Source organism: Carassius gibelio, chromosome A9, assembly GCF_023724105.1.
Source record: "Carassius gibelio isolate Cgi1373 ecotype wild population from Czech Republic chromosome A9, carGib1.2-hapl.c, whole genome shotgun sequence".
Classification (NCBI taxonomy): Eukaryota; Metazoa; Chordata; class Actinopteri; order Cypriniformes; family Cyprinidae; genus Carassius; species Carassius gibelio.
In genome coordinates, this window is record NC_068379.1 from 5813074 (window position 1) to 5829464 (window position 16391).

Below are 16391 nucleotides of genomic sequence, written 5' to 3' on the forward strand. Positions count from 1 at the left end.
AGTAGCGTTTTGAGCTCAAACAACGCTAAGAGAGAGCTTACGAATGGTCCAGACCAACCTTACGAAAGTATGACTTACAGAAGATATACTTAGCGTACGAACGTGACGGGAATCATGCCACAAGGTTAAGAGAGAGGTTAAGGAATAGGTTAAGAACTACTTAGCGATAAGAACGTTTTGGGGGACTGGGCCCTGAACTTGTCATATTATCATTCGTATGTGCAGATTGAAATTTACACTCACAGCTCTGATGTGAAAAGCTGATGAATCAGAGCTGTGAGTGTAAATTTCAACTTACCGATACAGATATTAGTATGACATGTTCTCACATTCAGATTTTCAACATCTCGAGTTTAGCTACTGATTTACCTCCATACTTTACAGAGCTCAATGGCTCTGAACAGTCGGCCAAGATGTGATATATACAAACACTATTCAGTGGCTATTTACACTAAGTGCAAATAGCATCATTTTTTGTGATTTATTTACACTAAGTGCAAATAGCTATAAATGTTATTTATACTATGTAAAAATGTTACTACTTATTTCAAATAGTGGCATTTATCTGTACCTCAGTATTGCAGTACATTGTAAAACAGTAAGCAATATTAAATTATTGAGTGTAAATTTAAATTCAAATTAATAAATGGGTGCCACCTTACTGGGAGAAAAAAGGATTCAAACCAAGGTCGATCATGTTAAAATGAACATATCACACATTTCACCATCTACACCACAGGAGTAGTGTAAATAGACACTCCATTTAAAATAAACGAGGCGGGAATGTTTGATGTGTCCGGTCTGTCTTCTTGTTTCAGTTAAAATAACGTCAACACAGAATAACGCAGTTTCAAAGCCATTCAGGGGACCTTAAAAACACAGTTTTAAGTGACTGGCCCCTGGTTAAAGTGTCCTGCTGAATGTACTGACAACCATTTACGATAAACTAAAGTATAGCGTACATTAATGTAACTATAACTTCTTTCTCTTCTTGAGTAAATATGCATGTAATTACATATTTGTAATGATGGAGTATAACTTTCAAACGACGACTTTCAAACACTAATAATGTGTTTCTCTGTTCTTCATTTTATTACTGGCTTTCCACTTCACCTTTTTAAAACAATATTAACCTACCTGAAAAAAGTTGGAATGTTTTTATGTAATGTTTTTTTTTATTATTATTATTAGCATTAGTTATTAACTTTAAATCATTTTTTATACACATGTGTTTAAAGAGAAGTACAAAAAACTGAGCAAAGAAAATCTAACAACTTAAGGTTTACCAATACAGTTTATTTCACATATTTTGAGGGGGAAAACAAATATGTGCCATGGAAATGTAATATATACAAAAGTATGTCTCGCAACAAAAATGTTGCTTTAAATCTACATGGAAAAATGACTCATTCACACATTTTGGCAAGTCTGTCTTCACTGCGGCTGCACCGGTGCTGCCAGATCTCACTACAAACATCATGAGAGCAACAGGACTGAAAACAAGCCCAAATTAAGACACTTGACTCATCACAATAAGACAGAATAGGCAATTGCACTCTAAAAAGAAAGATAAAAAATGTGACCCACAAATAAGCAACTTAAAGATAATTAATTTATGATCATGAATATGGTTCAAATGTGTGTGGAACCCATTGTTATAAATTATAGCTCAACAATGAAACATGATGCATGCAATTTCAGATGCTTAACTTTTGCCATTTTGCTCATTTGAACCACACAACTTCTACTACTAATAATAATAATAAATAAATAAAAACGTTTTATGGGACATTTTTATGCATGCAATTACAAAGAAAATCACTAGACTCCTGGGTCTATAATGTAGTATTAAGTATGTAGTATGATATGGAAAATACAAACAGAATCCTGGAATCCAGTCCTAAAAATAGAATTGACAGTGTAACACAACAACCCGTCAAAATAAAAGTTCTGTTTAACATGAAGTAGTTTTGACAGAAATATATTACTATTGTAAAACAGGATGCACAATGACATTTCTGGAATATCGCACACATTTTCTTTTATTCTTCAAGTTTAACAGTAAACATTCACTTTGTTTGCTATAAATATTTAGTCATATTTAAACGAATAATTCAATTGTTATGTTTCATGTTTTATTTGATTACCACCATTTTCATATGTCCAATTTTAATTTATTGCAAAATTGCTAAAGTTTTATGAATTCAGCTGATTAAAAATGTTATTTTTTTTTAATCAAGACATGGAATCTGGGAAAAATAAGACTTTCTATGGCCCTAAAATTTTTTTAATTAAATTACATTTTAAAAGTTAAATTAAACTTCATTAAATACACTTTATAAATTGTAATTAACTGGACATGTTTTTTTATTACAATATATATATATATATATATATATATATATATATATATATATATATATATATATATATATATATATATATATATATATATATGGGGGAAAAGCCATTTAATTTAATTGTATAGGGTCCAAATCATGTTAGCAGATTATCAAACAAGTTTTTGTTTTTCATAACCATTTTCCACCCTCTCTCTGGTAGTTTTGACGTAACTTATTTATGTATAATGTTCCAAATCTTCACCACCATTAGCAAGGACAGAGGTACAGGTCCACTTGTCAGGCCACAGTCTGCGTTTAAGAGAAAGCAAGCGTGAGACTGGCCGTAGTGTGAGTTTATTCTACATGCCTGTGGCAAATCCCAGCCTGCAGCTCCACAATTGAATCAGCAGTGCCTCTCATTCATGCATTAGTGCACAGGACACAGGATAGTGAACTCAGCAGACTCTCTCTTAACTCAATAAGAGAACTTGTCAGACTTCAGGACAGATTTTTGTTGCTGATGCTATCATTGGTTTCCCCTCCGCCATCTGTGCACCTGGATCTCAGCTTGCTCGTGATCTCCCCTGCTAAAGCAAGAGCCCTAACATTGCCAGATTTGATTCTTCAAGCTTTTCTCCATTATAAAAAGCTGAAAAATAGATTATAGAGGAAACCCTGTAGATATCATGTTTTTGTTTATTTAAATAGTTCATTCTTTCTTTCGTGTGAATACATGTAACTTGAAACATATTTAAATAATTGTTTATACATTAGTGTGAAAAACAATTGTATTCTTATAAGTTGTAAATAAACTAAGATTATTGGAATATGTTTTACGGATAAATGAAAACAAACCAGTTATTACAACAATTGACAAAAATGATTTGTTCATTAATCAAACGCCTGACCAAGAATAACTGGGACGGATCTGAGGGTTATTGTATGCCTATGCATCACTTGAACTCCAAACACAATTTTTGCTCTATTCTCCTAACTGTGTGTAATGATAGAACTCCATAATCATCGGGCAGAAGGAGGCGGGAACCGGCGCGCAATCAAAATGAAACTTTAATGACAAAAAAAAAAAACACAAAACAGCGCACCAGCCCCTCACGGACGACTGGTGCGCGCAAAATAAAAAGCAAACATAAAATATAGCCCAGGCCTGGTCCTCTCTCGTCCTTCACTGTCGTCGGTCCAGTTTTATATCCTTCCATCTCCTCTGTGGGACTCGAGACCGGTAGTGGGTCGCAGGTGTCGTTCATTTCCCAATCACTCCACCGGCCTCGCTCTCCCACATCTCTCGGCCCCGCCCCACTTGTCACACTGTGTATTAAATTAATCTAATTATCATCAATTACATCAGCTCAGATAAGACCGGGAGACAAACGCCTTTAGGGATGCAGTAATGCAGTCTAGATTTGCTTATTTTAAACAGAAGAGGAAACAAATATATAGATAGATAGATAGATAGATAGATAGATAGATAGATAGATAGATAGATAGATAGATAGATAGATAGATAGATAGATAGATAGATGCCACAGTACCACAGTACAAACAATCAAGTATCAAACAAGTTTTTGTTTTTCATAACCATTTTCCACCCTCTCTCTGGTAGTTTTGACGTAACTTATTTATGTATAATGTTCCAAATCTTCACCACCATTAGCAAGGACAGAGGTACAGGTCCACTTGTCAGGCCACAGTCTGCGTTTAAGAGAAAGCAAGCGTGAGACTGGCCGTAGTGTGAGTTTATTCTACATGCCTGTGGCAAATCCCAGCCTGCAGCTCCACAATTGAATCAGCAGTGCCTCTCATTCATGCATTAGTGCACAGGACACAGGATAGTGAACTCAGCAGACTCTCTCTTAACTCAATAAGAGAACTTGTCAGACTTCAGGACAGATTTTTGTTGCTGATGCTATCATTGGTTTCCCCTCCGCCATCTGTGCACCTGGATCTCAGCTTGCTCGTGATCTCCCCTGCTAAAGCAAGAGCCCTAACATTGCCAGATTTGATTCTTCAAGCTTTTCTCCATTATAAAAAGCTGAAAAATAGATTATAGAGGAAACCCTGTAGATATCATGTTTTTGTTTATTTAAATAGTTCATTCTTTCTTTCGTGTGAATACATGTAACTTGAAACATATTTAAATAATTGTTTATACATTAGTGTGAAAAACAATTGTATTCTTATAAGTTGTAAATAAACTAAGATTATTGGAATATGTTTTACGGATAAATGAAAACAAACCAGTTATTACAACAATTGACAAAAATGATTTGTTCATTAATCAAACGCCTGACCAAGAATAACTGGGACGGATCTGAGGGTTATTGTATGCCTATGCATCACTTGAACTCCAAACACAATTTTTGCTCTATTCTCCTAACTGTGTGTAATGATAGAACTCCATAATCATCGGGCAGAAGGAGGCGGGAACCGGCGCGCAATCAAAATGAAACTTTAATGACAAAAAAAAAAAACACAAAACAGCGCACCAGCCCCTCACGGACGACTGGTGCGCGCAAAATAAAAAGCAAACATAAAATATAGCCCAGGCCTGGTCCTCTCTCGTCCTTCACTGTCGTCGGTCCAGTTTTATATCCTTCCATCTCCTCTGTGGGACTCGAGACCGGTAGTGGGTCGCAGGTGTCGTTCATTTCCCAATCACTCCACCGGCCTCGCTCTCCCACATCTCTCGGCCCCGCCCCACTTGTCACACTGTGTATTAAATTAATCTAATTATCATCAATTACATCAGCTCAGATAAGACCGGGAGACAAACGCCTTTAGGGATGCAGTAATGCAGTCTAGATTTGCTTATTTTAAACAGAAGAGGAAACAAATATATAGATAGATAGATAGATAGATAGATAGATAGATAGATAGATAGATAGATAGATAGATAGATAGATAGATAGATAGATAGATAGATAGATAGATAGATAGATAGATAGATAGATAGATAGATAGATAGATAGATAGATAGATAGATAGATGCCACAGTACCACAGTACAAACAGGACAGTTTGTGAAGAGCCCATGTTTAGCAAACAACGATTTGGGACAGCACTGAGAACATGCATGCTCCATTACTCCTGATCTAAACACATCCCACAATTGTTTTTAAAACTGAAATTATTCATAACATTATAAATGACTTTAATGTTCTGATAAATGTAAAAAAAATGCAAACCTTTAGGTCGCTTTTAACACACCTGACAAAAAGAAATAAAGCAATGCCTTGCTCAGCAAAGATCCCAAACAAGTCTATCCTTGTCTCAATTTATATTGAGCTACTTGCATAAAAAAGAAAAAGAAAGAAAAAGAAAAACCCTAACAATGGACACGTGGAGTTGCATTCATAAACAGCTGATAGTGACTGGTGAGAGGAGAAGTGATGTTTCTGAATGATCTTTGTTAACGGAGGCTTTATTTACACATGTGGTGTGGTTTAAACTGACAGCTCATTAGCATTACAAAAGATCAGCCCCTTCCACATCCACATCCAGAATAACCAGTCTCTAAATATAGCCTCCTAAATAATGTAGGGGGGTGGAGAGCAGCACTCAATAATTAAGTGGATTTGTTCTGGTCAGAAAACAGAAACTTTTAATTGTGTCACGGCTAAAGTGGGGCAAGACGGCTGAGGTGTCATCTTGCCAAGCAGGAGAGAATCAAGAGGATTCAATTACCATTCATTAATTAATCAACCTTAATTTACCCATCAATGGCCATGTTAGCATTTAAGTGGTTTATGAGAGGTTATAAATATGTGAATATGTATGTTTTAAACTAATCCCAGATCAGTCACACAAGATCATACCTTTAAATAAAATATAATTAATGCATTAAAAAATAAACCAATAATTTGTAAAAAAAATTTAAATAAAGCATGTTTTCTTATTTACTTATTTCTCTCTCAGTGTCACACGTTTATTTATTAATTCGTATTCATCTTTTTATTTTTATTGATTATCTATTTATCTATTAATTATAGATGGTGGTAAAGATGAACCGTAACTGTGTTTGATCATCGATGTAAGTAGAATTTTATATTACTATATTTAAATAACATCAATATCATTTTAGATTGTATTATAAGCCTATTGTTTTAATATATACCATAATATAAAAATGATTAAATATAATTTTATGACAAAATGGTGCATTATCAAAACAGAATTACTCAGCTGGAAAAAGAAAAGAAATCCCTGCATGTATTCTCGAGACACAGCTCTTTCAACAAGTGGTCGTGTCTGAACATCAACAGGTTGAAGGCTCAGTAAAGTCGAGCACTGCTGACTGAGCTGCATCTGCTGCATGCTCACTATGACGAGATGTGAATTATGGCACGAGCGATTCAGCATTCCTGTTCAATCTGCAATCATTCCTGATGTGTGAGCTTCAGTGTGTACCGAGCTCATGTTTGTCTCCTATGTGCTACAGTAGCACCATCCGTTGCTTACCGGCCTGGACACGAACAGCAGAACACACACACACACACACACACACAGAGCACAGGCTTCAGATATGAAACAACGTGTCTTACCTTGCTCCGTATTTGCCCGGAGGTTGACACTTTCCTGATGAGTTTCTGCGGCCCTTCCTGCTCTCCCTCGCTGTCAGATGACTCGTCCAGCACCGGCCCGGAGCCCCCGACAGCCCCCGAGGAGGACGCCGCTGGTTTCTCCGGCTCCTGCGGGAAAGAGGCACAGGGCTCGGGGTTATGAAGGCGCTCAGCCGCTCCCTTCCTCTCCGCCGGGATGCGGGAGCTGGACAGCGGCTGGAAAGCGGTTCTCTTGGCCGTCATGCTTGTGCGTGTTTGTGCCCGACCGCGCGCCTCCACACATTCACTATTTGAAATGAGCTGCTGGGAAACATGTGTGCATCTTCATGTCTGAACACGGCGGGGCTGGTTCTGTTCTCCCGAGCGCTTCTCCCCGGCTGCACGGAGCCTCGAGGCGCTCGCAGCGGCGGGAGCAAACCTCTGCAGCAGACTCTAGCGGCTCTCTCACAAACTACGGAGAGGAGACAGCAACAGATGTTTCTCCTGTAACTGTACCACCTCCAGGATGAGCCTCACAAAAAAATTATAGGAGCGTGGGAAAAAAACATAAAGTGATGTCAGGGTTGACAGATTCAACTAAAACGACATTTTCTTTTTTAACATAAGGGTTTAACATAAGGGTTAGAATGTGCATAGGCATATATATATATATATATATATATATATATATATATATATATATATATATATATATATATATATATATATATATATATATATAAAGTCGGTTCAATATAAGAGCCTCAGAAGCTATTATTATAACCTATATCACTATATTATTAACCTATTGTATAAATATTATTTTATCTACAAAAGTTAGATACAGAAATCACGTTCTCGTGAGACAGTAACCATACCAACAGGATGCATTTGACAGGACACCCACATTAGTATTGTCATTATTTATCACGTTATTACATATTTACAAGTCGCATATATGTAAAGGCTATATATATATATATATATATATATATATATATATATATATATATATAAGTTTCGTATAAAACAAGTAACCTGTATTGTTAGATTTTTGAGATTCTACGGGCGCCAATATGCTATATATGATATGATTGGTTACATCTAACCTCTTCATACATCCAGTTTCTCTTTTTTTATTGTCATGTAGATACATTATAGGCATGTAGCATAATAAAAGCCCTCGTGAAGTAGCTAACGCAGATCTGTCATCAGATAATGCACTCTTACAGGTTTGTGAATTCAAACAGCTGACAGATTTTATTGACATCTGTCCAAATATCTTTATATTCACATGAACATTTTATAAACCTACCGCGATCAAAAGAACCTTCCCGTTGTTGTTGTTTTTTTATTGTATTTTTATTATAAATCATTCCAGATTTAAATGCGGATCTAAACACAACCAAACAAGCTTCCTAATTTAATTTACTTCCATGTTTTCTCCATATGAATACGAGTCACTGAGCTGTAACTTTGAAGAGCTACGAAAAGCTGAGAATAACTGTGCCTTCAGTGTTTAAATCACTGCACTCCCAAAAACGAGCATTTTTATTCATCTGCTACTTGTAATAAAGTCTAAATCATTCCGGTCCATAAAGTTCATCAGTCTGCAGAGGAATGTAGACTCGCCTGATGATCGATCAATCGCATTCTCACATCACGATGAGCCACGACCAGATATCAAGTCCTTAAAATCATGTGTGCATGTGTGTAGAGGTCTGTGTGCTGTGTCTCAGCATGTGCGCATGTGTGTGTAGATCTGTGTATCCGAGCAGATACTGACCAGCTCTTCCCAGGCAGGGCTGCGGGTGTAGTGCTCATCCTCGTCCATACTCTTCCTCTGTCTCGCCTGATCAGGGCATGTACTGTACGCTTCGAGTCTGTTACACCTCCTCCAGACTCAGTCAGGATCTCCCAGAGGCTCTCACGTCATAAATGTCAAATTACTGTTGAAACGCTAGCCATGACGTCACGGAGCCTGCTTTTTACACATTCATACTGTTCAAAAAAATTAAATAAAAATCATCACTAGAGAAAAACACGCTTTTGCTATTATTTTAAAAAGGCATGTTCATTTATACACAGTTTACTCTACAAACAATATGAAATCACAAATACTTTTACTTTATTGAATTAAAGATTTCATTAATACATTAGCTCGTAAACAGCCGATAACTTAATAATATAATATAATGTAGGCCTAATTATCTAATACAAAGAAACAATATCTAACTATTTTGCCTTAGACGTAGTTTCGATTTATTTATTTGTTAAGTGTTTTATTTATTTTATATCTCATATATGTTTTAATTTAATTTTAATTAATTTTCTTTTCATTTTATTATTTCATTTCATATCATTATATCATCATATTTTATTATTTTATTTCATATCCTTATATATATATATATATTTTATTAAATATTTTTATTTCAGTTTTTATTTTTATTTTATTACTTCATTTCATATCATTTTATTTTATTGTAAAGTGCTTCGTTGATGTAAAGGTTAGATAACCAAAGCCAATCGAGTTACCTAACATAACTAGATAACTAGACAGAAATCTTCGAGATTAGGCACCCTTTACCTAACAGTAGTTATTCTTTGAAGTTATTCATAGAAATCAACGCTTATGAAAATATTTCACAAGTTCGTTTCCTGCGGAGCCGCGTTTCATAAGCGGATCCCATAACGCAGAGCAGCTCGTTCCACACGGAAGACGTATTAACTGGACCGTTTCTGTTCTTCACATAAATGCTTCCGCCTGGAGCAGCCCGCTGTTGGTGTAAACATTCATGACGTGAGCATGGTGAAATAACAGCGCACATAGTCCAGTGTAGCCGGTATAGTCCTAACAGCACTATTCAAGGGTTCAGGATGCATTCGCGTGTTTTATTGAAAGGAACAGCAGCCGCTGTCGCTGCGAGGAGGATTCGTCATATACTGGGGCCCGTGATGTCAAGAGAAGGGTGGAACAGCAGCGCGCGTGAGGTCAAACTCCTCAACACCTCGTCGGGTAACTACTGACTTCAGCGAAGCACCTCTTATAAAGCCTTTCCTGGATTCACAGATTGTTATTAGCTAGTGTAGAATTCAGCCTTTCACTCAAAGGATCACATTATTCACACACAGGTCAAAATAGAGCTGTAGATACAGTAAATAATGCTCAAATCTGGACATAAATCCTCTGTTCCAGATGCATGCCGCATTATTTTAAATTTTCCTCCTTAGTCTTTCTGTTTTCAATGTCATATATAGATGTGTTTCTACCAAGAGCTCTTAAAAAAAATAAAATAAGAGCACACACGTGGCCAGGTTTTCTATAAATATTGACATCTTAAAAGGAAATGTCTGCTGTGCTGACAATGATTGTTTGTAAATGTTTACTACATGGTGTTTTTTTCTCTCTCTCTCTCCACAGGTGACACTGTGAAGATCGGTGAGATCTCGTATGTGCTCAAAACGCCCAGAAATCCAGAGCTCGTGCCAGTAAACCACAGTAAGTGCCAGCTGTACTGTTGTTGGTCTGCGTGGACACCTGTGTGAACTCCAGCAATTAAAAGACACCGGCTGATTTAAAAATAAACGTGACTCATAAACGTGACTTTAGTTCTGACACGTTGTTTAGCTTCATTTCATGCACATGCCACTTTGGATTGATATTCTTCTGTTTTGAAATCCTCTCAACACTGTTCATGTGTTATATATTATATATATATATATATATAATATGTATATGTGTATTAGAGATCGACCGATATGGGTTTTTCTATAGCCGATGCCGATGTTTAGAGGTCAGGGTCAGCCGATGGCCTTTATGTGCTGCCGATTTTTAGGGCCGATATCTTGGAGTTTTCCTCTTGATTTGCATGCTAAAATGTCACACTAATAATAAGTGGATGCACAACCTTTCTAAACTTATCATCATTTATTGAGCACTGACTTGAACCATCTCTCGAATCTTAATTTAGTGCACTGCACGGTATTAAAAAAAAAAAAAAAAAATGTATCCAAAGTTAACCAAACAAATCAATAAACTGACCAAGTATTAAATATATGAAACAGGTAATATATAAAACAGGTAATATATATAAGTCAATCATTTACATAAAAGTTTAAGAGCATTTACATTTATCAAGTAGAATTTTTAAAGTTTGTTGGAACATAAATGTAAACTTAAATATACATTTAAATAAATACACTGAATAATAAACTATAAACTGAAAAATATAAAAATATAAAAAATAAATTGGCTAACAGTAGTGCTGCAAACACACTAGCAACTAGCAACATTTGTGTTTGGTATAAATGACACAGAACATATAAAGTTCATTCTAATTTCAAACTTACATCGCAGTCTGTTCATTATTAAAATAAAGTCCAGTCAACCAAACATTTAAAAGGTTACACTGGTCAGTTTGAATACACTGTATACCGTCCTCTCTGGTGTTATGCCAAGGACGTTTTTGCTCTTGTGAAGAGGATGATTTGTTCCGTCTAGTTTACATATATATATATATATATATATATATATATATATATATATATATATATATATATATATATATATAATATTATAGTTTAACATTCAGATACATTGCGAATATGGAAACATTTTGGATATGTGCAGAACGAGGCGTGAGCAATAACCTCCAAATACGTCTCGTCAAACCCGCGCTCACTCGTCCTCGTATGGATCAGATAATTTTTCGGATCAACAAAAAAGAAAAAAAGGCCAAGACAAATAAACATACGTTTTGTCTTTTTTTTTTTATTAACATTAAATTATTAAATTAAAATATATGAAATCAACTTAATGCACATGGCATAATATCTTCTTTTTAACATAATACCCCACTTCTCATCTCTCAGTCTGCTGTGATGAAGTAAGCAGTTATCGTCACATAGCTCTCAATCCCCTGAGCGCAACAGGGGATGCTCGGGATAGTTCATCCTTTTCATAAAGATCTGGCACAATCTTTTCACTCTGACCTCTTTCCTTCATCGTTATATCTGACAGGGAAGCCAAAATGCGCGGGGCGTTCAAGCTCCTCCGCTCCGCATTACCGCTGAGTGTGGACTGAACATGCGCAACTTTTTTTTTTCATAATTCAATCCGCGGGTCACATGTGTGACGAACCGAAGATATCAATGATGATCCGTTGCACCACTACTATAGTGTAATTTGAAAACACTGCATTTTAAAATACAACAAGGGGCACCACGAAACCGTTTAAAGAGGCCCATTCAGCGGTCTCCTTGAAGGGAAACGGTCAACAAAGTAACATGATCTCCAATGTACGGCGCGCTCTCTTCATTTTATCAAATGATCATAATCACATTTATTCATTTTACAGTCCTGCTAGTAGCATTTTATTCACACTAAAACCCCTTTAATTCGTGTGAGAAGGCTTTTTTTTCCAAGTGGCTTTTGCACATAATAATAATAATACCGCTGCAGACGCATTTTGCAGAATTAAGGTTATCACTTGATCGTTAATTTAAACGACGATCGATCATGGAAATTAATAAATGTTGACATCCCTAAATACAAATTAGTTGGATGGAAAACTGGTTTTTGTCTGCATCAAACTATGCTTCCGAACAAATGTTATTCACCGTTCTGGGCAGCTCCAGGACAACTGTCTCTCCGAGCGCTGTGCTGTCTGTGAGCGGGGCGGAGTAACGGAGCCCTCGCTGCAGTGTTTGTAAGAGCTGCCAACTTCTCCACCCCATTTACAGAGTGAAATTCCCTGACTACCTTTATCTCCCAGGTCTTTTGTTGAATCTTCCAAAAGTTTTGGCTTGGGGTGCTTCACATGCAGTGGCAGCAGCAGCACTTTCCACAGCGCCAATAACACGGGGCTGCCCGCCGACGTGCCTGACTTTAAATCGGCGCTACTAAACACGGATATCGGCCGATGCCGATATATTAAAAAATGACAAATATATACTCTAATGTGTATATATATGTTTGTGTGTATATGTATATATGTGTGTGTATGTTTATGTTTTTTTTTTGTTATTAATAGTTTATCTACATATTTTTTTTTTTATAGTGACAGAGGCTTTGCCACAAATGGTCACCCAGCACCTGCGCTGGATCATGCAGAAGGATCTTCTCGGACAGGACGTGTTCCTCATTGGTCCTCCTGGTCCTCTGCGGCGCTCACTTGCCATGCAGTACCTGGTAACCCCCCACCCCTCCTCCTCCAATACTGGCTCAGTTTCTGAAATGTGCAACACTCTGAAAATTTCACTATATTTTTAGTCTTTATTCATATTTATAGTCTTGCCTCATATTTTATCAAATTTGTTTTGTTTGCTAGGAACTAACAAAGCGAGAGGTGGAGTATGTTGCCCTGTCCAGAGATACTACTGAGACTGATCTCAAACAGCGCAGAGAGATCCGGTCTGGAACCGCCTTTTACATAGACCAGGCAAGTAGAGCTCTTTCACCTTTCACTCCCTTACAATTGATTGATTGTGTCTTAAGCAGATGGTGTATTACAAAGCTTTTTCTCTGTTCAAAAGTCGATCTGATAGTGTCTAATTTAAGCAGTTAGCCAGAAGAGGCCATGCTGTGTTGAGGATGTATGGCTGAAGAACGCGGTCTGTGCATCATTTACATTACAGCACAACCTCAAGTGGATTATTGCATTAATGGTTACTTCATAAAAATATTAAGCACAAACTCTTAAATTAAACTTAATTTAAATTAAACACAATGTTTTAAAAGTGCTAGACATGGAAGTTGCCTATTTTATTTAATTTATTTTAAATATGTCCTTTTACATTTTAATGTAAGATTTTCATTTCCTCTATTTTATAATTTTTATTTTATTGTATTATTTTACTATTATTTGGATACCAATGTAGTATTTATTAGTATTTTAAATTGCTTATATTTTTCTTATATTTTTAGTATAATTTTAGTATAATAAGTTTTTTATTATTTTTTTTTTTTTTTTATGTTAGTTTGTTTTAGTAGTTCTGGATACTAATTTTCAACCAAAACTTATTTTTACTTCACTTAGTAATATATATTTTTATACGTTTTTAAATATTTAAATTTTTACACACACACACACACATATACATATATATATATATATATATATAATTTCTGCTATATTCCAAATTTATTTTCAGTAGTTTTAGTTCACAATAACGCTGAAATGGCTTTGATTTGCTGGAATATTTAAAGCACAATCATTCTGCCGGTCCCTGACATATATAGCTGTTACCTTATGTATTTTAGCACAGCTGGAATGCCATATTGACCTCTCAGCTTTAAAATGGAGCTATTCATAACATAATTGTACGTGATATTACATCATATGCTCTGCTCTTCGTTATTCCAGCACATTGTGTAGGAAGTCAAGAGAAAGTTACTTGTGGTAAAAAATTAAATAAAAACTCTTTCCTGTTTGGCTTTTCTTCGTGTCTCTTGTTAGGGTCAAGTAGGTCAGAAGGCGTTCAGCTCAGCTATTTACAATTTGGTGTGTCATTGACAAACGCTATGGTCTGAGGTTTTAACTAGTCTCTCTAGTCTGCGTCACAGGCATTTCTAGTAATTATGTATGGTATTCAGATTGGATATGGGTCCTGAGCTAAATTTGGACCATATGGCTACATATTTATAGGCACTGTTCCCACACAATCAGGCTCGTATTTACATGTTAACCTTATTATATAGCGACTTGTTCTGTGCTCATCGGTGTAGCCCAGAATTTCCTTGCTTTGACGTCAATGCCTTTTGATTCTTGTACACGTGTGTGAATTGCTGAATCTTCAAAACAAACAAGTGTTAGAGTGGGGTAAGAAACGTAATTATGGATTAACGTCTAACTCAAATATCATAGTCGGAATTAGATAACTTCCTGCAAGGTGCCTCAACTTTCTCCTGTCCTTTCTGTCTCCTCCAGTGTGCTGTCCGAGCTGCGACAGAGGGCCGGATTCTGGTGTTGGAGGGCCTGGAGAAGGCCGAGAGGAACGTGTTGCCAGTTCTCAATAACCTGCTGGAGAATCGAGAGATGCAGCTGGAAGATGGACGCTTTCTCATGTCAGCACAGCGCTACGACAAACTCCTGGAGGTGAGGAGAGCCGTGCAGTATCTACAGACGCAGACTGACCACTCAGAGATCTGTCCTTTAACTGGTCCTTTTGGCCTGTCGCATCACAAGTAGACGAGGGAGACACATTCCCGTTTACACCTGGTGGTCCTGATTTCTTTTAGGGGAGGGGTTATGGGCAGGTGTATTTGACTGATCTTTCCATCTAATGTTGCTAAATACAAGCTCACACAATTTCCATATGAATGCAAAAGGAGAGAACAGAAAACACTATGAAGAGCAGCAGCTTTCGTTTCTTCTCTGATAGCCACAAAACTACTGTGTGTTCTGCACTTGTGATCGGCTCAACACAAACGCATCTTAATATCAGCTGTAAAGTGAAATACAGGGCCTCCGAAAGAGGTTTTCTTTAAAATAACTTAATAATATTTTGAATTGTTAACATTTGTTTACCAGTGTGTACTGTTTGCCATGTTGGTTTTGATCTAATAGGAGCACAGTAAGGAGGAGCTGGATGCGTGGAAGATTGTTCGGGTGAGTGAGGATTTTCGAGTCATTGCTCTCGGCCTCCCTGTTCCCCGATACAAAGGAAACCCGCTGGATCCCCCTCTCCGCTCCCGCTTCCAGGCCAGAGACATCTACTACCTTCCCTTCAAGGTGCTTTCAGACAGAGAATAATAAAAATATGAGATGTACTGATACATGTGTAGCATCACTAGTGTCCGGCCTCTAACGGTTTATGTTTCTCAAAAGGACCAGCTAGAGCATCTATACAGAATTGGACCAAATGTGCCTCCTGAAAGGTACAGTCGTTTCCAAACATGGGTTTTCACTAGCCATGGTGCAGACTGAACGCTGAAGTGATTTTCTCCCATCTTAGGGTGTCCCAGCTCTTGTCTTTCGCCACTGCACTTTGTTCTCAAGAGTCTGCCAGCTTAAGTCTGCCCGATTTCCCCGTGGACAACCTTCCATCTGCCCTCGCAGTTCTAGTGAGTAGCAGACTGCGTGAAGTATCCTTCATAATGGTTAACAGTGTGTCATTTTCCTTCCAGTTTGCTGTAATCTCACTAGCAACGTCTGCAAAGTTACGACACGCTAAGTTCAATATAAAGGGAGATATTTTATTTTTAAGAAATCACTGTTTAAGGACTACAAAAAAAGGCAGGTAGGGACTACAACAAGCTTCTTCCTTGGTTTGTGACATCACTAACCCCGATGTTTACATAACCCCTGGCCTCGGGAACATGCAGCTACCCGTAATGGTAATGGGGCGTGACGTTTCTGGACAACGTCCACTAGGCGTTTAGCGAATCACAATACACTGTGCCAGCTAACCAATCTGAGCCGATTGTGTATTTCTGAGGGAGGGGCTTCAGAGAACAAGGAACAGACTAGTGGTGGACATTTTGATTCTTT

The 16391-nt window shown here is 37.1% G+C and overlaps 2 protein-coding genes across 7 annotated transcripts in view; one reads left to right on the top strand and one right to left on the bottom strand.

Annotated features, from left to right (window-relative positions):
• The window catches only part of LOC128019521 (diacylglycerol kinase eta), a 75602-nt gene extending 66734 nt beyond the window's left edge, over positions 1-8868 (bottom strand). For 2 of the 6 annotated variants that reach the window (XM_052605536.1, XM_052605530.1), the window contains exon 1: positions 6901-7352. In XM_052605536.1, the coding sequence (XP_052461496.1) occupies positions 6901-7161 (261 nt within the window). In that variant the 5' untranslated portion in view covers positions 7162-7352. Of the gene's footprint in view, positions 1-6900; positions 7354-8683 lie in introns of those variants that run through there. The other 4 variants (XM_052605532.1, XM_052605533.1, XM_052605535.1 and 1 more) reach the window with 4 other exon arrangements.
• A 759-nt stretch (positions 8869-9627) lies between these two features.
• Positions 9628-16391, top strand: part of LOC128019522 (von Willebrand factor A domain-containing protein 8) — a 74417-nt gene continuing 67653 nt past the window's right edge. Inside the window, exons 1-8 of the mRNA XM_052605539.1 lie at positions 9628-9916; positions 10322-10399; positions 12960-13090; positions 13230-13340; positions 14829-14996; positions 15468-15632; positions 15729-15778; positions 15856-15964. Of these exons, the coding sequence (XP_052461499.1) occupies positions 9778-9916; positions 10322-10399; positions 12960-13090; positions 13230-13340; positions 14829-14996; positions 15468-15632; positions 15729-15778; positions 15856-15964 (951 nt within the window). The 5' untranslated portion in view covers positions 9628-9777. The remainder of the gene's footprint in view (positions 9917-10321; positions 10400-12959; positions 13091-13229; positions 13341-14828; positions 14997-15467; positions 15633-15728; positions 15779-15855; positions 15965-16391) is intronic.